This window comes from Panthera onca, chromosome B3 (genome assembly GCF_046562875.1).
Source record: "Panthera onca isolate mPanOnc1 chromosome B3, mPanOnc1 haplotype 2, whole genome shotgun sequence".
NCBI lineage: Eukaryota > Metazoa > Chordata > Mammalia > Carnivora > Felidae > Panthera > Panthera onca.
In genome coordinates this window covers 119,815,014-119,839,171 of record NC_138344.1, presented here as the reverse complement: position 1 = coordinate 119,839,171, position 24,158 = coordinate 119,815,014, and the positions used below count along the sequence as shown (strand labels likewise).

The 24,158-nt window shown below is 46.2% G+C and overlaps 1 protein-coding gene across 3 annotated transcripts in view; it reads right to left on the bottom strand.

Annotated features, from left to right (window-relative positions):
• The window catches only part of FLVCR2 (FLVCR choline and putative heme transporter 2), a 55,507-nt gene that overhangs the window by 2,634 nt on the left and 28,715 nt on the right, over positions 1-24,158 (bottom strand). For 2 of the 3 annotated variants that reach the window (XM_060620323.3, XM_060620322.3), the window contains exons 2-9: positions 23,013-23,154; positions 19,733-19,873; positions 9,444-9,511; positions 8,128-8,231; positions 4,672-4,782; positions 3,429-3,534; positions 3,167-3,278; positions 2,523-2,578 (exon numbers count right to left, since the gene is read on the bottom strand). In XM_060620323.3, the coding sequence (XP_060476306.1) occupies positions 2,523-2,578; positions 3,167-3,278; positions 3,429-3,534; positions 4,672-4,782; positions 8,128-8,231; positions 9,444-9,511; positions 19,733-19,873; positions 23,013-23,154 (840 nt within the window). Of the gene's footprint in view, positions 1-2,152; positions 2,270-2,522; positions 2,579-3,166; positions 3,279-3,428; positions 3,535-4,671; positions 4,783-8,127; positions 8,232-9,443; positions 9,512-19,732; positions 19,874-23,012; positions 23,155-24,158 lie in introns of those variants that run through there. The other variant, XM_081795972.1, reaches the window with a different exon arrangement.

Sequence of the window (24,158 nt, the reverse complement as noted above, 5' to 3'; positions counted from 1 at the left end):
ACTGCCGTGGGGTTTTAGTGTTGGGCTCCAGTGGAGGGATGCTCTGTAACAGCCCTGGCTTCCCTGGGTGTCAACCCACCATGACTCTGACCTTCCCATACCAATAAGCCTCCTCAGGTGCAAGTGAGGTCCAAAGATGCATGGTAAGTTATCCAGGGACACAGACGGTTGAGCACGATCCCCAGATTTGTCTCCTCTTCCTACTCAGTGCTATTTCCAATACCTCATCCAGAAGGTGAGTAAGCCAACAACTCCAACCTTGATTAACAAACCTGGTCTATGTGCACCAAGATGCCGCTGCAAGAATAATGAAATAGTGGAGCAACCTAAGTATTAAACAAGAGGAAATGGAAATAGAGAGTTGTAGGATGTAACTGGGGAAAAGCTGACAAGCTAACATTAAGTAAACAATCAGTTTGGGAAACCAATATGCACAAGCAAACCCAAAGAAAACAACTTTAATGACGGACTATAATGTTATTAGGTTATCTCCGGGTGCTAGGATTAACAGGTGACCTTTTCTTTCCTCGTGTTTGCCCATGTCTGCCAACATAAACACAGATTACAGAGTAAACAAAATCTCTTATCACTTGACACAATATGTCACATTCCAAATTAAAACCTTCTCCCAAGAAATCTCTCCTGTTTTGTTACCGGCTCTCCTTTTTTATTACCCAGGCTCACTATATATTCACCAAAATGTTCCAAACCATCGTTTCCTTTACATGGGCACAGGTGAAAGCCCATCTCCGCCGTGGCAATGCCACAGCCCTCACGCCAGTCTGGAGAATGGCATTTCTGCTCCGAGGCTTTCCCTGCCTCCCCACTGAATTTACTGCTCCCTGCTGCAGCCTGCCAACTCTACAGCGTGATATCAGAAGACAAATAATAGAGAACTAAAGGTTATCATCTATCTGCCAACACATATCCTTACAACGCTAACTATACCTCTTTCAGGTACCATTTTTTGCCTTGGAAAATTGGCAAAGTTTTCCAAAACGATATATCCTCAACATTGGTACTCATACACTGCTATAGCAATACAAATTAATAGTTTTGATAGTACCTTTCTAGACACCAGTTTGGCAACACGTATCAAGGTCTTTAAAATGTGTGTGACCACGGATCCATTTCTCAAGGAAACACTGTGCTTAAGAACACGCGCAAAGATTCAGCCTCCGGGACGTTACTCACGATATTGTTTATAACAATGACTGAAAACAACCTTAATGTCCACAGACAGGAAAACTGTTAAATCATGGTTTACCCATGTGCACTCATTTAAACACTGTGCAGTCATTTAAAGCATGTTATAGGGGCGCCTGGCTGGCTCAGTCGATCGAGCGTCTGACTCTTGGTTTTGGCTCAGGTCATGACCTCACAGTGAGTCTGAGCCCTGTGTTGGGCTCTGCGCTGACAACATGGGCCCTGCTTGGGATTCTCTGTCTCCCTCTCTCTCTGCCCCTTCCCTGCTTGGGCATGCACTTTCTCTCTCTCAAAAATAAACATTAAAGAAAAAGAAACTTAAAGACAAAAAAAAGTATATTGTAAAAGAATAATGACCTGATAAAGCGTTCACAACAAGTAAAAAAAAGCGATAGAAGATTCCATTTTTCTTTTAAAAATATTCACATATCCATATATAAATATAAAATATATACACATACATATTCTATGTAGATACAGACATTTAAGTAATTGTAAAACAACCAGCATTTCATCTCTAGGTGATGATACAGGATGATTTTAAAATTTTGTATACGCTTCTGTATTTTTTAGTTTTTCTACTAAGAACATGTATTACTTCTGTAATAGGTTTTGGGTGTTTATTTGTTTTTTAAGTAATATCCCACTTTTACTCCTCAGATTTGAAATCGCTTTCATCCTGGCTCAAATGTGATACCTAACATTTTGGCTAAAATAGTTCCCAGCTGATTAAAGCAGTTGGGAAACCCTCTTCTGTTCTAGATCATACTCTCAGTCCTCCCCCTATATCACCATCAGCTCTTGCTTCCTGACTTCTGTTAGAGCCTTACTGGAAGTCCACTGGTGCAGGTCCCTTCATCCCCATGGCACTGCCTAAGGGGCTGTAACCTGCCAGGAGAGCCACTGATTTGAGTCCACCACCACTGTGGTCGAGGTAGGCTCCCACCTTTCCTCTCCAGCCACTGACCCCAAGGCTGAAAGCAGTGGAGCCAGGGTCTCAGGACTTGTCTCAGGATCCAAGGAGTGGGCGCTGCTCAGCAGACTGTGACAACAGTGACGTGCTCTGGGGACCACAGCAGGGAGGCCAGGAGAAGGGAAGGAAGCAGAAGAAGAGTCCAGGAAAGAACAGCACAAAAACCGTGCTGAAACACCCACCAAGGAAACTCTTGGGCACCATGTTTATGCGAGCTGAGCTGATCTCACATCATCCAGAGAACTAGCCCACTCTGGGAGCCCCTTGGGCCCACCCATGCTGCCACATCCTCAAACAAAGCTTGGGACCCAGCTCTCAGCAAAGCAAGCTCCCACATACTCACATTCTCAGGAGTTTCTTTGTTTGCTTTCTGCCTCCGGAGATCTGCCCTAATGAATGCTGAGGTCAAGGGATTGAAAAAGAACAACAACAGAGACACAAGAGTTATTAAGGAGACCAATGGACAAGTTCACTCAAGAAAGGGAGCCCTCATTTTCCTAAGGGTCACCTACTTCAGATATTCCAGGGAAATGGGGGTTCCACCTGCCAACTTGATAAAGCCTGGGGATCACTGATGTCCCTGACAGGCAGAAGCCAATGATGAAATTGGCCTTCATTTATAGATCACTAATATTTGTCAGGGAGTTTGCACACATTGCTCTAATCTTCACAACAACCCCCATTTTATAGATTAGGAAAGTGAGCCTTCCAGAAGTTGGTCCACTTGCCCACAGTCAAACAGCTATGGAGGTTAGTGTCATAGTCTGGGATGCAAACAAGGGTCTTTTGGTACCAAAACCCAGGCTCATTCCACTAAAAACATGCTACCGCCTCTCAAACACATTTCCTAACAAGCCTTCCCTTCTGCCCCTCTGCATGTGTATCCCTCAATCTGTATGATCAGTCAAAACACTGAGGTCTCAAATTGCCAACAGCCTAAGCCCATGAGCAGCCTGAGCATCATCCTGTCCTGAGGCCCCAACTCACCAGTGAGGACTGCTCCAAGGGTGAGGAACACACACAGAAAGATGTTCCCAGGCATGGTTCCATAGTTGTCAATAATTTGACCCTGGGAGATGGTGAAGATGATCCCGAATACCTGGAAAGGCACCAAGAAGACTGGAAACAAGGGCCCAGCCAACTAGCCCACAGAAGAACTGAGCCGCCATGATGCAATGCCTGTGCCAGCCAAGTCAGGTAGGGAACAAAGAGCCATTGCTTTGGGGCCGCCACCAAATAAGAGCCCTACCTGGGCAGACACGTTAAGGAGGCCAGACGACATGCCTTCTGATTCTGGGTATGTCAGCTCCACAGCAAACTCAAATCCCAGGGGGAGATAGCCGGTCATGAAGAAGCTGAAGGCCGATCACAGAAACAAGGTGATGGAGAACTTCAAGAACAAGGAGGATAAGGAGCCCACCTCCTCCCTTAGAACTCCTTTTCCTGTTTTGTTTCTTGCCATCAAGACTTTCCAGGCCTTTGAATAATCAGGCCATCCCCCAGGTGGTCATACCAAGGAAAGAGATACCCCTGTAGATCAGGAAGAAGTTCATATGTAGGCTTCATGCTCCTGAGGCTCCTGGGGTCCCCTGCTTCCTCTAGTTCCAGCCATCAGTTAAAGACAAGGTCAATGTTTACAGAAGGGATGGGGATGCCTGCAGTGTTCAGCCCTCAGCTGAGAAATTCTGTGTCAAAGGTCCATAAGCCCTGTGCTGGGAGTGGGAAGTCCCTGGACACTGAACAGCATCTCCATGGCTCTTTGAGACCTAGAAGGAGGAGCTCAAAATCCTCCTTTATCCCTCTGGAGAGTCGCCTGCTGAGAAAGACTGGGTGTCTGTCTCTGCTCTCTCTCTCTCACACACACACACACACACACACACACACACACACACACACACACACAGGAAAATATCTGGGATGTGAGGCTAAGCAGAGATCCCTGTGGAAGGTGTGCTGTTTCCTAGGCTTCCTCATATAGCAGGTCCGGAAAATTCCAATTCTAATTTCTTACACCTGCACCACACTTCATGCTGCTTTCACATCTATTTCTCTCTTGCTCCTTGCAACAACTCTACAAGACAGGCCACTCTCATCTTCTTTTAAAGATGCAGAAACTGAGGCTCAGAGCAGTTCAGTGATGTACCTGTCATCAGTCAGCAGCAGAACTGAGACAAGGACCCGGGCTTTCTGATCCCTAGCCCTGTGTACTTTCTATGACTCCACATTGTCCCAGGCAGAGCTAAAAGAGACTCCGAACATTTCCTAGCCTCTGTGAGGTCTGTGAAGGACAAACTCCATCCCAATAGCATGGAAGCCCTATTAGACAGCCTTTTGCAGCACTACACATAAACAAGGCCTCTGGGCAAGATTTCCACATCTCCAGAGGTCAATGAGAAGTCAGCAAAGAGATCAATGTTGCTTCCAAGATGTCGGCAGCTCTAGGAGCCATGGGATGCTGCTTCCCAGTTAAACAGTTTAGAGGTGAAACTTACCCCATTGTGCCAGCAGTGATGAACACTACCCATAGGTGTCCCAGGTTCAAGGTCAATGTGTACACCACCATGCCAACCACAGTCATGATGTAGACCACCAGGGTTGTCTCCCTACAAGCAGAGGCAAAGAAATGGAGTCATACACTTCTGACCTTAACAGGATCATTCATTCATTTACTCATTGTACAAGTAGCAACTGGGGACCTGCTGTGTGTCAAGCCCTCTGCTGTGTGCTGGGACATCTGCTCTCGCAGAACTTTGTCCATGAGGTTGATGGACACTGAACCGGTGATCACACAAATAGTCACTTAATTACACCATGGCCACTGCTACAAAGGGTAAGACCAGAAGAGTATGAAGCCACCTTGCTGCATGTGTGTTCTCCGCCTGCAGAACCTGCTCAACAAGATCAAGCTGCCCCACAAGCAAGAAGGACACAACCCTTTCCTTTCCTCATCCTTCACCAAAACTACGGAACAAACATCAGCAGTGGTCAGGCAGCAGTGGCGTGCAGGACTATCCCCAGACGCTACCCAACTCCGCTTATCCGCTTTGCCCCAAGACCCCATCACAATGCTGGGCAGCGATCTGCCGTTTAGAGTCTGTCTGTCATCTCGAAGTTCTTCCTGTTGCCACTCGCTTGTCTGAACTAAGTGCTTGTCTCCAAAGTCAGAGTGAGAAAGCTCTGCCCACTCCCCATTTCCCTTTGTCAGTCCCCCCAGAAGGACCATTGGCAACCTGCCGCTGCTTCTTTAGGGCTCACCCTGCTTGTGTCCCTCCCACACTTTTTCTCCCATGATGCCCACTCACGACTCTGTAGCAGCCCTGACTCCTGCAGCTGGACCCGCGTTCCTCTCCCTGTCCTGCTTCTGCACATCCCTCTGCCTCCTGACACGAAAATGAGGACTCAAGACAATGAAAGCTTACAGCCTTCACTCGTCTCCCCTGAAGCCAGAAACACGGTGGGGATGCCAGCAGATGTATGCTACAGTCATACCAAACTAATGCTGCATTTATTGGGTGCCAGGAATTCTGCTCAGCACTTCACCTGCATTTATTATTTCACTCAAGCCTTACAGAAGCCCCGCAGGAAATGTAGGACTATCCCTAATTTTACAAATGAGGACACTGAGGCTCCGACCAGTTAAGTTAGTTATTCGAAGTCACCCCCTGAGTAAATGCAGAGCTGGCATTTGGACCCAGCACTTGGATTTGAAACCTATGCCCTTTCTACTGAAAGAAACTATTACACAAATACACTCGAATACACCACAGGGTTACCTCTTGGGAAAAGCTCAAGGCCAGAGGGTGCAAAGGACACCCCTCCTACTTGGGGCTTCAAAGCAGCCGCTGAGGGGGCGCCTGGGTGGCTCAGTAGGTTAAGCGTCCGACTTTGGCTCAGGTCGTGATCTCGCAATTTGTGGGTTCAAGCCCCGCATCAGGCTCTGTGCTGACAGCTTGCTCAGAGCCTGGAGGCTGCTCCAGATCTGTCTCCCTTTCTCTCTGCCCCTCCCCCATTCACACTCTGTCTCGTCTCTCTCAGAAATAAATAAACATTAAAAAAAAAAAAAAAGCGGGGCGCCTGGGTGGCTCAGTCGGTTAAGCATCCGACTTCAGCTCAGGTCACCATCTCACGGTCCGTGAGTTCGAGCCCCGCATTGAGCTCTGGGCTGATGGCTCAGAGCCTGGAGCCTGCTTCCGATTCTGTGTCTCCCTCTCTCTCTGCCCCTCCCCCATTCATGCTCTGTCTCTCTCGGTCTCAAAAATAAATAAACGTTAAAAAAAAAAAAAAAAAAAAGCAGTCGCTGGGGACAGAGGAGCTGCCTCGTCCTCCACCCTGCACCCTCATCTAGTCCCCCCCACTCCCCACCCCGCAGAAGGCAACTTCATGGATACCAGTTTAGCTCCTCTTCTGCCATATTTGCTTAACCATAGCTTCGTTTTAAAGCACTGACCCCTTTAGAAAACCTATATGTAGTCCCAGCCTGAAATAAAGGGATCTGACCACCCAATTTCCAGCCTCCAAACCAAATGGGACAAATCCGGGCGCCTCAGGGAGAAGAGAACTGGCACCAAAAGGAGCAGGTCACAGAGCTCTCACCCCTTCTCTGCCCGGGTCAGAGCGCAGGGGGAGAACGTGTCCCACTGACTGCAGGAGTCAGACATCAGCGACCCTAGGCAAGGGTGGCGTCTGCGCCCTGAAGTGTTCCCCCAGCCCTTCCACTGTATTTTTTAGTTCTTCTCAATCATCTGGCTGCCCACATTGCAGCCTAGCTGACGCTCCACTCCCTCCCTCTCCTGCCACAGAGCAAGCCCTGGATAAAGGGACACTGCTGTTCGCCGGTTCGCGGGAGGGCCAGACCTCACTGCTCTCATGTCTGGTCGAAGCAAGCAATTGACAGATGGCAGAGACGAGGTGGCGGCCAAGCTCCACCAGCAGTCATTAAGCCAAGCCAGGCTCCACGTCGTGTCCAGCCAGGCGGCCACATCCCCAGGGATGGCCTCAACTGGCCTTTGTGTAGGGCAGCCAGAGTGAGACCTGGTCTGACCAGAGCCTCACAGAAGCGGGTTTGTGTGGCAGAGAACAGGTCTGCCACCGTCTGTCGCCTCCAGGCACTGGGAACTTTGGAGGCCTCAACACAGCAGCCGCCCTGCCCCAGTGCGGGGACAACCCTGGCAGCTAAGCAGCCGACCAGCACCCAGTGGGTGCAGAGCACTGGACAGAAGCACCAAGGAGGGAAGGATGTTGGGTCTCCTGTTCTCCACAGCCTTTTCTCCAAGCCCGGCTGTGGCATTGAGGCACCCAGGGTGGGTTGCTTTTTACAAATGCAGATTCCCCTACTGAATTAGCATCCACGAGGGCGGGGCCCAGGAATCTATTTTTAATAAGTGTCCTGGATTAGCCTGGCATACACTAAAATCTTAGAAACACTGTTCTGGGCTCCTGGAAACATGCTGGGCATTCAGGCCCAAAGCACATCACAGAACTTACCAAGGAGGTATAAGCAATCGCAAAACGATACAATGTAAATCAGAGGAAGCTCAGATGCCCTGCTTTACCCCCTGGGATCCGCCAGGGAGCCAAGGGAACGGGCAGTGGCACCACCTCCTCGTCATCGCTCTTTGGGGCTTCCATAAACTTTCTAGCTGCTGGCATCTTTCCACGTTCCTTTTCATTTCTCCCTCATCTGCCCCTTTTGCAAACCACACGGAGGGATAGGGAAAAGTACCGTGCGAGGCCTCATGTCCATCTCTAACCTTGCCAAGATCCCCATAGATGGGGACTGTTTCCCTCATTTTATAAATGAGGAAACTGAGGCTCAGAGAAGATAAATGTGAACCACTTGACCACTGAGACCCCCCAGTTGCACCCAAACCTTTGGAGCCATGTGGCTGATGAATATGTCATTTCGAAACACGGGCCCCCAATTCTCAGTCCAAGAGGAGGTCACTTACTTGTAGGTTTTGGACCTATCCAGCCAGATGCCTGAGATCACAGCCCCAAGCATTCCTGCAATGACGATGGTCAGGCCGATTCTTCCAGCATTCACTTCTTCCCCCTGGGAAAACCACAGCCCCCGTAATCACCCAGTAATGGGATGAGACATCAGACAGAGCACAGTCACCATGAGGTGAAGGGGCAAGGGCAAGCAACTCTCTCAGCAGGGTGAGATGGCCTTTAAGAAGCTGCCGGTGGGGAGAGAATCCCAGAATAGTTGCTCCTTCCAACCGAATATAACCCTGCATGTGTGTGCATGATCCTGGATGCTGAGGTGAACCAAACTGTCCTTACACCTACTTTGCAGCAGATTTTTAACCGTTTAATCCTTACAGCAATCCTTTTATCTTATTTATCATTATTCCCATTTCACAGATGGGGAAACTAAAATACATATATATTCAAATATTCCATACTTAGTTTTTGTGAGCTATTAGTGCCAAAAGGGATAGGAAGGTAGCAGTTATATAATCTCATTTACTTCTGAAAATTCCCACCATAAGGTTAGGAATCAATATTCCCCACTTGACAGATGAAAAAAACCAAGGCACAGTGAGATTAACCTACTCAGTCCAAGGTCATGAGACATTTATTAAGTGCAGAGCTAGGATCTGAATTCAGACCTGTCAGACTCCAAAACAGGAACACTTTAGCCACAGTGGCCTCCCACGTCTGCAAGTGTGAGACCTTTGTCCTTTCAAAAGCGGGCTGGACTCTAGGACACTCAGTATCCCATTCCCAGGATCCAGCCCTTGCTGGTTCTGGCAACATTTAGGAAATGCTTTCAGATGAGCAACTAAGAGTTCAATATTACACTCTGCCCCGATTTTACAAATTAAATATTTCATATGTGGTCTATATGTATGTATGTTTACCTACTATATTGCCAGGCACCATGCCATGTGCTTTACATACATATAATAGATATGAATGTATATATGAATACACACACACACACACACACACACACACACACACACGCAGTATTATTTACTTTCTAATCCTAAAAATACTCTTCCAATAAGCAATTATGTTTCTTTTGTAGAGAGGAGAACAAGAGCTCAGAGAGGCTAACCAGCTTGTCACACAATTTAGTGCCACCAGAGCTAGGGATGAGACCCAGGGCTGTCTCTCTCCAAATCCCATAAGCATACCACCGTACCATGCTGCCTGGAACTGGGGGAAACTAGGGTTAACCACTGCCCCAGCTCCTGCTGAGCCGGACAGAAATCTCACTCTCTACAGATCCAGCATACTGAGGGAACTCCCTTACCGGGTAGTGCAAGATCACCATGCGATTCAGCAGAGTTGACAAGGCATAAAAAGCACCAGCATTCAGACCTGAAAGAGGGAGGGAGAAACAACATTAGGGACAGCCTTCTGCCGGGGCCGGGGCTAACTTCTCCCTCCAGCAGTTAAGGAGGTCAGAAACTCTTATCCCTGTTGCCATTGTGACTGGTATCCTCAGAAAGTATAAGGCTACTCTGCAGTTTCTGTCAAAGAAATTCTCCAAAGCAACCAAAAGTAACCATTTAAACCATTTCTTAGCCACACGCCACTGCCCTCGGATCCTTTTAACCCTGGCCTGGAGACACAGGCTCTAGAAAGCATTACTCCCAAGCCAGAGCAGAATACATTCCTCTTAAGCGCTGACCTATTGACCTGTGGGATCATCAGAACCACTGGACATCTTCATCTCTCTTGATGACCTGTCCCGTCTCCAGATTGCTCCAGACTTTGATCCCTGACGCCACTCTTTCCGCAGGTGCTTTCTCTTTCCCCATTCCTCCTTCAACTTTCTTCTTGGATTCAATGTCACACAAAATCTTATGTTTGAAACCAGAAAGGACCCTAAAGAGCACTTAGCTGACTCTCCTAATTCATCGACTCACCCAACAAATAAATGAAGCACCTGGAATATAATGTAAGAATCCGTGTCCTTGAAGAACGAGGCCGTTTGTCCAAATCTATACAATGAGTTAGTAGCTAAGAAGCGACTGGAACTGACCCAAAGGAGAAAGGGCCTCCTGCCCTCCCTTCATAATAACAACAATGGCAGTGATGATGACGGTGACGATGACGGTGAGGATGGTGATGGGGAGGAGGAGAAGGATGGTGAGGAGACAGTGAGGAGGAGAATGGCAGGAGCACACCGTTCTCAATACCTTACAATCCTCATGCCAAGGTAGGTAATGTTCTCATCCCCATTTTATAGATGAGAAAAATGCACAGAGTTTCAAAACAAATACGGAAATCACTTTATAATACCCACCAGGAATCTTTTTCATTGTAACTACTTCTGAGGCTCACAAGACTCTCACACTTAACATAAGACACACTTAGAAGAGTGGAAGTAACAGGACACGGCTCATGGGGAGGGGGCAGCCTCAGGAGGTTCCTCTTCAATGGAACCAGTCTATAGAACACCAGACCATGGAGCTGTCCGTAAGCATACCTTCTAGGGCCCCACAGAGGACAGGCCAGTGGCAAGAGTCGCCATGCTCAGAGTGGCACAAAGAAGGCCTCCGATCAAATATGAAAAGGTCCCCCACTCCAGATAGTCATTTTTTAAATTTTTATTTAAATCCAAGTTAATATATAGTGTAATAATGGTTTCGGGAGTACCAGATGGTCATTTTTATCACAGGAGGTCATTTTTATCATACGCGATGTTGCCTAAATGTAGTTGATTGACTCCCTTTATCAGGTTCCCAGAGGAAGGAGACACAAAGTTAAGTGAAGGTCAAATTCGCATGCAAAATGAGAAAGGGAGTTTGTCTGCCATTCCCACACTCACACAGGTAGTAAGAGGAGAGGCAGGGCTGGATGTGAACCAGACTCTGTGGCTCCAGGGTCACCAGTCTTAATCATTCTACTTTCCATCCTCACAAAACTGGTTGTCAAAGATTTCCCCAGCTCTGGTTACTGACAACTTCATGTCCCAGCAGGTCCCTGCAGGTCACCTGAGGAACACTGCAAGGTTTGGCTCAGTGCCACCTCCTGAGCGGTACAGAGCCACAGTGAGCTAGAGAATCCAGAAGTGTCACCAAATGTCACTACAACTGCCAAAATGCTTGATTACGAGAACTTTGGGGCTCTTAGCAACTTCTAAACCCAAGCATACCTGCCTAACCTTTATGCCACACACATCCAGCCACTCGGAGATTCCATTCCTGAATCAAGGAGACACATTCCTGGAAAGAAGGGTGCGGTGGGGTGTGGGCAGGGAGAAGGATGAAAATGCCCCCTTCCTGCCTGTCACACTTCTCTCAGCCCCTGGTCCCAGTCTAATACAGTAACGGGCAAGGGGACACTCCTAGCCACGCTCAGCTTCAGTGGTCATCTGCTCTCAGTATGGGGTCCAACTGGGATGAACAAGGCCAGTAGAATCCATAGGAAACAGAGGGAAATGATCCAAGAGGACTGGGAGCCAACCTCCAACCCCAAACACCATCACTTTTGTGACCCTGAGAAAGGCAGAGACATCCAGTCCCAAGTAGGCTGACCCGCGCTATTAAAGCTGAGGGGTTTCTCTCTCTGGGGCTCAATGGTTTAGAGGAATCTGTCCCAGAGTGTAGTCCGTGGTCTATCAGCACCACCTGGAAGCTTGTTAGAAATGCAAATTCCTGACCCCACCCCAGACCCACTGCTGTAGAAACTCTGTGAGTGGTGCTGGGAAATCTGTATTTGAACAAACCCCCCAGGTAATTCTGATAATGCTCAAGTTTCAGACCCAGTGGCTCAGCCAGACTACCAATAGCCATCCCCCACTCCCCCCCAGGCTGGAGACTGAATCAGGGCTAAAGCTAGAAAGGGGTCAAGGGGAGAGGAGCAGGAGTTCACCCTGGAAGGCTGCTGCCATTCTTTCCAACCGTTTCTACAGTCCAACGCTAGAGGAATTAGGAGTTTTTGCACAGTTTCTGAATCAATCTTTAATCTAGGTGTCCCTCCCCATATTGTCAGAGGTTGCCAGACACAGTTAAACAGCACAAGTTCACTCCACTGTCCAAACCAAGGGGTTCGACGTCCACATTGAAGGGCAGGAATGAAACGCATGCTCTGCCCTCGGTGTGAATTTCCTTTGTACGAATAAAGGTTCCTGAGTGATATTCAGGTCTGATTATCCACAGCAAGGTAAGTCTGTCAGATCAGGGCCACACTCTCTTCCCTGAAAGGCCTGGTCATGGCTGGTATCAGTCACCTGGGAGAAGTCCCTGTCACTGAGGAGGTGGGATTTAGGAAGGAGGAAAGGATGTGTCATCACTTTCTCTTCTTTGTCAAACTGTTTTTCAAACTGTGGTCCAGAGACCACTGGCATTAGAAGGCTTTAGAGTTTAAAAATGCACATTCCTAGACTCCACCCTGAATCTACTAAATCTGATCCTCCTGGAATGGAGCTAGGAATCTGCAATTTTAAAATAACAACAACAACAACAACAAAAACAGACAAACAAACAAACAAACCTGGGCATTTCTTAGACTCACTAGAGCTCAGGAATAAATGGCCTTGGGAATACAGAAGATCAAAGACCAGGCCCATGCTCCCAGGTGCTGGGGTTAACATGGTGGCAGCTGGGATGGGAAGGGACTTCGTGACCATGAGAATGACCCATAACACACCTACTTTAGAGGTCCTCAACCCTGCTGCAAACGAGAATCACCTGGAATGCTTTTTAAGAGCAAATTCCCAGGCCCTCACCCAGACTTTCGGGAGTCTGAATGTCCAGAAGAAAGGCAAGGAAATCTAGGCACACACTCAAACAAACACCCCAGGGGATTCTATCATCAGGCAAGCTTGAGAAACACTGATCCCAGATTCTATCTCTAGGTTCCGGATACTGTGTGTTCATTCCCCTTCTGTCCTTCCTTAACTTGTAGTCAACCCTCATTATAAAGGGCCAGCCTGACCTCAGCAAAGCTCCAGGGAATCATGAGAAGGCTATTATTCCCACTCTTAAGCAGGATCTTAGTGGGGGCCATAAAGCACCTATGGAGGTGGGGACAGTGGTAAAGCCCTTGAGAGCCCCAAGGGAAGGTGTCTTTGAAGCTCTGAGTTTGGGTGCCCAACACTGAAAGATTATTCAGAAGCATCGCTGAAGGCAAGGCTGGGAGATAACATGGAAAAGTAGTCCCTTTGAGGACATTCTCTAGAAGAGGAGCCTTTTCAACAACTTTTTTCAGCATGGCAGTTGTTACGCCATTGATGATAAGACAGCAGAGGAGGCCATGTGAAAGCAAGGCCTAGGGACCCTAGGAGAAGGTAGCCAAAGAAAGGTTCTTTTCTTCACTCCCACCACACCCTCTGTTGATACACATCTGAAGACCCACCCTGACCCCAGACTCTGGCAGATCTGTGGAGAATCTGGTTCCAGCCCTGCGTCTTCCTGCATTGCCAACCTTGGAGAAGGGATTTCTCCCTTTTACTAGAGGAGGACACGGTCTCTTATTCCTGTGATATTTCAGCAACATCAAACACAACCCCATCTCTGCTCCCCTCCCCTCTAAGTTGGGCTGCCAGATTTAGAAAAAACAAAAACAAGGGTGCCTGGGTGGTTCAATCGTTGAGCATCTGTCTGCCTCTTGATTTCAGCTCAGGTCATATCTTGTGGTTCCTGGGATCAAGCCCACAGTCGGGCTCTGCACTGGAGCCAGCTTGGGATTCCCTCTCTCTGCCCCTCCCCTGCTTGCACTCTTCCTCTCTCAAAACAAATTAACATTTAAAAAAACACAATACATCCAAATACATTTGAACTTCAGATAACAATTTTTTTAGCATAAATATGTCCCAAATACTGAATGAGACCTGTTTATGTTTATGCTGAAAAGAATGTGCTGTTTATCTGAAATTCAAATTTAGCCAGATAGCCTTTATTTTATCTCTCAAACCTCCCTCTAAGGGTCTGACCAGAGGCCTACAGGAAAAAGCCCCTGGAATCCCTCCAAAGCCTTCACTGGGTCTGCTCTGGGCAGCTGACTCAGCAGCTTGGAGAGGCACTTGGAAAGCCACTATGAAGACAATACTGGACATCCCGCCATCTACACAGGAGTTACTCCCTACTTGGTGAAATCCAGTTCAGACCAATGAAAGTATGTAGGACATCAGCAAATTTACCAACACAACAGCAGTATGGATTCATGCAGCGTCTATTTGCAATTGCTTTAAAAGCTTTCATTTCCACTCCTATGGGAAGCAAATTTGATTCCTATTTTCCAAGAGGAGGATAACTAGAGAGACAAAGGATGGGCACAGGATGGGTGAAGGAGGTACTCTCAGTAATTGGCAGAGCTGACATCAAAACTCAGACTCCTCATTCCTTATGTGCCAACTCTAAACTCACCATTCCAGCACCTGAGGCTCTTACTCTAAGATATGTCCACCCACGTCCAGCAAATGTGCCCATGAAATGCTATCATCTGCTCAATTCTAGCTGCATGCTCTTAAGTGCATATAATTCAGAGAACAGAACATCAAATGTACAGTATAAAAAGTATGAACCATCTTCTTCTTCAAAGCCCAACCTGAAACTGCAAGAAGGGTGGGGGGAATTCTGGAGGGCTTCAAAGCATCTAGTTGAATTTATAGAGGGTTTTGTTTTGTTTTGTTCATAATTTGGAGCACTGATTTAATCTGGAAGAGAACAGAGATTCTTGGGTGGCTTCAGTGCCCAACACTGCCTTTACATGACCTATAAACCTCAGACAGATACACTAAGGCCAACACCCCGTCACTTCCAAATCCCAAAGATGGCTGGTCAATGTAAGTTGGTCCTGCTTCAAAAACCCCAGAACTCTAGATCTGCAACTTAGAAGAAGACAACCCCCTGGCAACTGGTCTGGAGAACTGAATGTGAGGAAGGACATACTCCCCTAGTTAGACCCAAAGACCACTCAGGCAAGTGGGACTAAAAGAACTCTGGCTCTGTTTCTAAGATGCTCCTTTCTGCATGGGGAGGCAAAATGGCATGGTGGTTACGAAAATGGGCTTTGGTGTCAGACAGAAATTTAAATCCCAGCTCTGTTGCAGGGTGACTGGTGGCTCCGTCGGTTGAGCATCCAACTTTGGCTCAGGTCCTGATCTCACGCTTCATGAGCTTGAGCCCTAAATTGGGCTTCCTGCTGTCAACACACCCGCTTCAGATTCTCTGTCCCCCTCTCTCTCTGCCCCTCCCCTGCTCATGCGCTCTCTCTCTCTCTCTAAAATAAACATTAAAAAAAAAAAAACACAAAACCCCAAGCTCTGTTGCTTGCTAGGTGTCCATTTATGGGCAAAGAACTAAACAGAGCCTCAGTTTCCTCATGTATAAAAATGCAATGGACTTAAGAACCTATGTCATGGGTTTGTTTTGAAGATAAAATGTGATAATCCATGTAAAGCACTTAACATGGTGCCTTGACACACAATAATAGCTCAATAAAACTTTTTCCAAATCTGTGACTAAGCCTAAGAATCATTTCCTTGTTGGCCAAGAGCCTTGCTGCCAAGTCCAATTATCTACATGGAAAAAAGGCTTGCGGTTTTCTGACTATAATGAAATGGGCATATATGCAAACATCCAGATTAGTTTCACTCCCTCTCACTGGAATAACCCTAGGCCTTTGATTCAAAAAGTTAATAAATTCTATGGATACACCATGGAATCAAATGCTCCCAAAGACTCAGAAATGAATTGGGGTTTTTGGGCTAGCATGATCTCAATTTCAATGACAATTTACTCCCACCCTTTCTCTCCTAGCCTCCTGGGACTCCCAATATGCATATGTTGGTTTGCTTGATGGTTTCCCACAGGTCTCAGGGTCTCTGCTCATTTTTCCTTATTCTTCATTCCTTCTGTTCCTCAAACAGGATAATTTCATTTGATCTGTCTTCAAGTTCACTGATTTTTTTTTTCTGCTGCCAGCTCAGATCTGATTTTGAGCTCTCCAGTGAATATTTCATTTTAGTTAGTGTATTCTCAATTCCAGAATTTCTATGTGGTTCCTTTTTGCCCCTGTCTTTATTTATATTTTTACTTAGTAAGACACTATTCTCTACTTTTCTTTCATTCTTTAGGCATGGTTTCCTTTAGTTCTTTGAGTGTATTTATATTGTTGATTTACAATCTGTATTATGTTCAACATCTGGGCTTCCTCAGGAACAGTTTCTTTTAACTGTTTTTTTCCTTTTCCCCTTTGTGTATGGGCCATACTCGTATGTCTCACAATCTTTAGGTGAAGCTGGACATTTTAAATACCATATCAACTCTGGAAATGAGATTCTCCTCCCTCGCCAGGATCTGTTGCTGTTGCTGCTGTTTGGTGAGCTAATGTTTAGACAGAGATTTCTTTAAATGCCTTAAACTAATCAGTCTCCACCTTTGCTCAGGACATCCTCTGTGTGGGGGCTGGGCCTCTCCTTCCAGGCTCCAGCAGGCACATGACAACTCTGCCTTAGCCTTCACTTCCTCCTTGCGTAGAGCCTCAAGGTGGGCCAGAGGTGAGAGTTTAGGGCTTTCTCAGATCTTCCCTGGGCAGGTGCATGTGGACTTCTAGATTCCTAACAATATGTCAGAGGTTTCCAAAGCCCCTCTGAACGTCTCAGTCTCTAGATTTCCCTTGCAAGATTTTTGGCCAGCCTCCTGTTTACCCCCAACTGGTATTATTCCCTTAGGCAGCTATGATGTTAAACAGGGGTTGTTTTCAACAAATGCCCTGGAAATAGTGCTTTTCCCACAGAGCAAGCTCTGAGTCAAGTTAAATAAAGGCAAGTCCTCTGAATGGGGTTCTTCTAAGGAACCGTCGGATATCAAATAATCACCTAGGGATGGGGCTTTTGGGAGAGCTCCAAAATTGTTTTTGCCCCATCCGGTGGTTGTGAGGCTGCTGGTTCTAAGTTCTCACAACTACCACGGCTGCGAGGCTGCTGGTTGTCAAGGCTACCACAGAGACTGGGAGAGGCGGATTGGAATAGGGCAACTTAAAACACAAAGCTCACTGTTCTTACCATTATTCAGCCATTTTTTCTTAAATAAATGTCCCTTGGGCTGTTGCAAGCCTTTGTTTCAGAGTTCTGAAAATTTGATTTTGACAATGTTTGCCGGTTGTACTTTTTGCTTTATGATAGATTATCCAAGGTCCTCACCCCACCATTCCAGAAGTGCCTCCCTATCTATTTCCTGTGTGATCATTTAACCCAATAGATGAGTGTCCAGAAGTTTAAAACCACTCTGCCAAATTAAAGACCACATCAGCAAACAGCCATGCAAGAGGGAAAGAGGAGGAGTTGCTTTGCTCCCCTGCCTCTAGAATGAGATCATTGCCCAGTTATCACCACCATCATCATTCTCTTCCATAGGAAATATTTATTAAGCACTCATCTGCCTCAGAATCCCAAGGGAGGCCCCAAAAACCCTGTTATCAGATGCAATAAGGTTTATGGTCATCAAAGGTCAACACACTTGAGATGTTTAACTCGAGGAAAAGCGAAAGTTCTTGGAACCATGGAATCCTCAGTAAGAAAGGGATCCCAAAGGTCATCTGGTTTTATTGTCCATCTATACAGCCCGATACTCTCTACAATATCCCCACTAAGTGACTGGTCCCATCTACACTTGAATACTTTCCAGTGATGGGCAACTCATATAACTTCTTTAGTTGGGCATCTTAAATATTGGAAATTTTGTCTTTATATTGTGGTTGAATGCAGAGACGTATTCAGAACTGAAAAGCTGGAGAGAATGAGAAATGGAGACCCGAGACCTTGAAGACCCATCTAGCACTTTTCTAGGTGAGAGGTCGCTTATTTTTTGCGAATGACTGAAAAACAGGTGTGTGCCTCTACTGGGGATGATACTACCTCTTACCTAGTGTCTCAGCAGATAAACACTTTAATTTAGATAAAGTGCATGATAAGCCTAACAGGAAACTCTGACACAATTCTAGAAATGGGTATAGGTATTAAGCATGTAGACTTTGCAGTTAGATAAACCTGTCTTTGCATCCTGACTCTGACAATCCGAAGCTGTGTGTTCTTGAGCTACTTACCTAATCTGTCTTGAGTCTCAGCTTTCTCATCTGTTAAATGGGGATGTGACGGGAGTCCAATAAAATCATACATGAAAGGTCTTGGCACATAGTAAATGCTGTTGTTGCTTTAAAATTCAAGGTTTGCGACCCATCAGAAAACGTAAGGTTATCGCCAACTGGGATTTCACCAAACATAAGTTATGTCAAACCAATCTTATTTCTTTTTTTCTTATGGTTACTAAGCATGTTACACACTTATTGACTCTTGATTTTAATCAAACTAACTACTAGATTAAATGGCCAAATGGAGGCTGGACAGCCGTATAGCTGAATGGGTCTGTAAAGACCCTCTTTAATGGAATGCCACGAAGCTCCGCCCTTGCCCCTGTCTGGTCCTCCATTCTTAGTAAAGGTTGGAAAGGAGCCACACAAAACACCATGTTGGAAAGGCAAGCCGGGGCATCTGGGTGCCTCAGTCGGTTAAGCATCTGACTCTTGATTTTGGCTCAGGTCATGATCTTGCCATTTGTGAGACTGAACCCTGCGTCAGGCTCTGGGCCGACAGAACGGAGCCTGCTTGGGATTCTCTCTCCCTCTCTTTCTGCCTCTCAGTCTCTCAAAATAAATAAATAAACTTAAAGGAAAAAAAAAAAAGGAAAGCCAATACACCAGCATAAATGTGCAAATGTATCTTACCAAAAGCCAAGAAAGTAAAATGAAACAGGGATATTGTCTTGCATTCAGGTAAAAAAGGAGTCAGTGTTACAAGATGAAGGAGGGTTGGTTGAGGAGTAGTTCCTGTGGCAAAATTCATGTATGCACTCATTCATTCTTCATTCATTCATTCATTCACTCACTCAACAATTGTTAGAGTATCCCCACCAGGATGGCCACTGCTAAGGAACTATAAAGATGAAAAGCCATAAATCCCCACTCCTAGGGTGTTCACAGTCTAGTGGGAAGACAGACCTGGAAATGTTCTTTTTAATATTTTTTTATTATTTGAGAGACAGAGAGAGAGAAGTGGGGGAGAGGCAAAGGGGGAGGGGGGAGGGGGGAGAGAGAGAGGGAGAGAGAATATCTTAAGCAGGCTTCATACTCAGCACAGAGCCCAATGCAGTGCTTGATCCCATGACCCTGGGATCATGACCTGAGCCAAATTAAGAGTCAGACTCCCAACTGACTGAGCCATCCAGGCCCCCTGGAAGTGTTTTTTGTTTTGTTTTGTTTTTAATGTTGAGTGTTAAGATGTACCAGGAACAGCACAATAAAAGAGGTAAAGGTCACCTAATACTGCTTTATAGCAGTGATACTCAGGTGAGACTTGGAGAATCAGCAGGCATTTTTGCCAGACAACCTGACGTGGGAAGGAATGGTTTTCTAGAAGAACTTTACAGAACAGGCAAAGGCCCTGAGGCACAGCTGACTCCCTTGGTTGAGCCAAAGCAATGACTTTACACACACATTTGGGATTTGGAAAGAGTAACACACACAGACACATTGGGCCTCTGGCCTTACATTCTCAGTTTAAGGACGTTCCTGGACACACGTGCACCTTACCGTAGGTAATGACAAGCAGCACAAAGTTGAGGTTTCTGAAGAGCCGGACAATGGAACTTAAGTACGAAGCATCAGGGGACGCCAGGGCGTAGCTCAGGGATTGGGCCCTGCTGGGGGGATGTTTAGGCTTCTCCTTGAATACTGAAAGGAAAGAAACAGAGATCACTGCAAATCCTTGTAGCCCCACCCCTGCAGAGACAACACATGGACAGGAGCTGGCTCCCTCATCTGAGAATCAGCTAAAACGCAAAAAGGCAATATTAAATCTTCCATTAAATCCTTCAGCCCCCACTCTCTTGAAGCTGTTTCTCACTGCCTGTGGCTGAGTGAGTGGTCCTTTGATGACTTTTTGTTTTTCTTAATGGCCTCTGGATGGTGCACTCGCTGGGCCTCCCAGGCAGTGTTCGAGGATCAAGGAGTCCCCAAATAAGCAGCAAATAACACACAGCAGAGCGCTGAAAATAACAGACTAGTAGTACACGGGTAGAAAGGAAGTGAGAGCTGAGGCTTTGGGATTAGTGAGCCCAGTGAGTAGCTTAGCACCGCAGCCCCTCCTGGGGGGGAACGGACTGTGTTGCCCGTGCTTAGCCCAGAGCCTGGCACACGGCAGCCAATAAATACTTCCTGAATAAGTGAAAAGATCTTCTTGTACTGAAAAAACCTCAAGTCCATTCCTAGTTTGTCGGAGTCTGAGTCTGATATGTGCCTCATGAAGAGGCAAGAGGATTAATACACATACCCCTGCAGGAGTGGTCACCGTGACAGGAAGGACTGGGGAGCGACAGTGGGGAAGTCATTCATTTTATGTTCGATTTTCAGCACAGCTGGTATAATCGATTTGACGGCCCTGATCGCTGTTCAGTTCTCTGGGGGCAGATAACTTTAATCAGCTGTTTGGCTAAATTGCCCCCCCGCCCCAGTTGCACCCAGGTAAGCTGCATGTAGCCTCCCCCACATGCCATGAGAATGCCCCTAACTCCAGTTAGAGGAAGCTCTGGAACTGAGGCTTACTCCCTTGAAGATCAAAGAGATCTTCACCCCGCCCAGAAAACTTTCCAGCCCTAACTTCAGAGCCCTGCTTCTTCCTTCTCCAGAAATAGTCCTGGATAACTTCCTGCCATTAGAAACCATTCATCCATTGTCTTGCCTGTTCACCTCCCCTTGCAGCAGGGGAAAGAAAGCAAGGCAAGAAGTTATGCCTTCTCCGCAACAGCAAGTATTTGTTCAAGGACCTAGCAGCCACGAACCAGAATCCAGATGAGATTTTTCAATTCCTGACTCAACGGGCCACTATCTGGCTTGATAGTAAAAATGCGAGAATGTAGAAATGTCCTGCCTCCAAGGACTTCAAAGGCAAAGCCCCAGGCCCTCATCTGCTACAAACACAAGCATCCGAAGTTGGGCACATTGCAGTTTGAAACTCAAAGTCTGGTTGAGTAAGAGGGGCCCAGACCGGACTGTTCTTTCTGTTCTGTGGCTTTCACCCACAGCCATATAGCTTCTCACCCTCCCAGAAACAGCAAGTCGTCTGCCCAAGATACCCCACCAGCTTTGAAAGGCCATCAGACATCAGACTTTCTCATCTTGGACCCCGGGGAGAGAATGCCTCAAAGAGAACATGGGAATGAGCCACAGGATTGTAAAACTGTGTTCACTTTGACGGTGACAATGGCAGGGAAGAGCGAAACCTTCATCCCGTGAGATGGAATGTTAGCCGGTTAACCTTTAAAGACTAATGACTAACTGACAATGAAAGCCTCTGCTACGCTCTTTCTGAATTTATCACAGCACATGTAATATCACTCAGATGATAAAAGAGATTATAAAACGTATTAACCAATACAGCCATGATTAAATGCACAGGCACATAAAACTAGTAATAGTTATCTGAGGTTGGTAGTTGTGATTAACTAGTACGGGTTAAGTTAATAGTTAGTCTTTTTTAATTTTAATTATTTTATTCATTTAAAACAAAAGTTTTAATGTTTATTTTATTTTTGAGAGAGAGAGTGCACGAGAGCGCATGGGGGAGGGGCAGAGAGAGAGGGAAACACAGAATCCAAAGCAGGCTCCAAGCTCTGAGCTGTCAGCACAGAGCCTGATGTGGGGCTCGAACCCACAAACCATGAGATCACGACCTGAGCTGAAGTCAGACACTTAGCCAATTGAGCCACCCAGGCGCCCCTATTTTACTATTATTTTTTAAGTAAGTCGACCTACCACGTGGGGCTTGAACTCATGACCCTGAAGGGGGTGCTTAGCTGGCTCAGTCAGTAGAACAGAGGACTTTTTTTTTTTTTTTTTAATTTTTAAAAAAAGTTTATTTAGTTTTGAGAGAGAGAAAGAGCACACAAGGGTGGGGGATGGGGCAGAGAGAGTGGAGGACAGAGGATGTGATGTAGCTCTGCACTGACAGCAGCGAGCTCGATGCAGGGCTCAAACTCACAAACCATGAGACCCTGACCTGAGCAGAAGTTAGACACTTAACCAACTGGGCCGCCCAGCCGCCCAGAACATATGACTCTTGATCTAGGGGTCATGAGTTAAACCCCGAGATCAAGAGTCTCATGTTCTACCAATTGAGCCAGCCAGGCACCCTGGTTATTCTTTTCTTTATGCTTTTTTTGTATTGTCTAGATAGTTCCCTAATGAGCATGTAGTCCTCTTATAAGTTTTTTTAAAGCCTCAAAAAACATGGTCCCCAGGCATTCTCACGTGAATCTACGAGACTCTTAGTGTTTGCAGATCAATTCTGTTTTATTTTGTTTTGTTTCAGAAATTTAAAGTATAGAGTTAGACATAGACAAGGTTAGGCTTGAATCCAATCTCTGCCACTTACTAGCTATCTAATCTTGAATTTTTTACTTACCTCGCCTTAAGTCTCCTTTTCCTCTTTGTTCAATGGGACTGATAAGGGTACCTTCACTCATAGGGCTGTTGAAGATTCAAGGAAATCAGGCATGCTTAGCACAGTGTCTGTGATATATATCATAAGGACTCACTGGGGTTTCATCAAGAGGGTCAGCAGCCTGCCCGTTAATTCTGGTGAGGTTTTATTGGGGAACTGGTTAATTACAGTTACACCTTTACTGAGCAGCTAATAAAGTACACGGGACCAGCTAGCACTGTATGGGCTAAGATATCTGAAGACCATTAGAAGCCTGACCTCCAGTTTCTATAAATGTCCATGGCATTCTAGGGCCATGTTCACAAGGCCCCCACCCAAGTCAGCAGAACCTCCCTGCCTCCTGTCCCCCCATCAGTGTACTAATGACCTTACCGATGATGACAAGGATGAAAAGCAGAGTGGCCACGCCTCCTATTATGTAAAACATGATGCTGATGTGGTAGGCAAGCTTGTCCTGGTCTTCGATGTTGGGTACCAAAACAGGAGGGACCAAGAACCCAATTGCAATTCCAAGCTATAGAAGACAGAGACAATCAATCACAGTTTCCAACAGCCAAGAGGTGACAGCACAAATTTAAGGAGACTCCTGATAAGAAACATAAACCCTAACTTCCAGTCCTTCTTAAAACCCAAACAGGGATTGTTTCCCCCTCTCAAAATACCAGAGAGATCTTTCTTTTGATTGACAACTCAACTCTTTTTGTTGATTGACAACATACCCCTGACCATCCCAATTAGCAATACCTACTGAAAAAAAAAACCATAGTTGGGGTTCTCAATACAGGCTGGCTCTTCTCTAGCTACCGACTAATGAACAATCGTTCCAATACTTCCATCTTTATAGTAGACCAAAAACAATGCTGATTTTTTTTTTTTCACTGAATTTTCATTTCACTGATCTGTCAACCTAGAGCTGAGAGACAGGTTGAGGGAAAAATTCTACATCCTACAACCCCAAGAACTTGCAATCGGTAGGAGATGACAGCCTAAAGTTGTTACCACATTCACAAATGTGAAAGCTTAAGTTCACTGGGTAAATAACTTATAATTTACAAAGCATCTGTAGTGTGAAGTCACATGCCACTGCGTAAAAATATACACACAGGACACAGGGACTTGAACACTGGCTATAAACACACATATACACACACACCAACAAATTAACATATCTCATACCTGTCTTAGAGTTCAAACTCCAGTGACCTGACAGATAACACGACTTGGGTGTTTCGAAGGTCAGAAATGCCTTGATTCAGTAGTGAATACAGGTGGCACAACTCCCGAAAGCCCTTCTGACACACATAATACCAAGGCAGGAATTGGAAAATAGCCTGAGAACTCAGGCAAGCCTCAAATTCCAAGAGTGAAGGAAGATAAGGAAATCTTTTGTCTTAAGGTCCCACTTGTCTGTTAGTGTACTTGAAAGGAACTGCAGGTAGAAAGCAAGATGCTTTCATGCCACGCTATAACACCATTCACCGGCTTCCGATCTGCTGACCACCTTGATTGGTTTTCCAG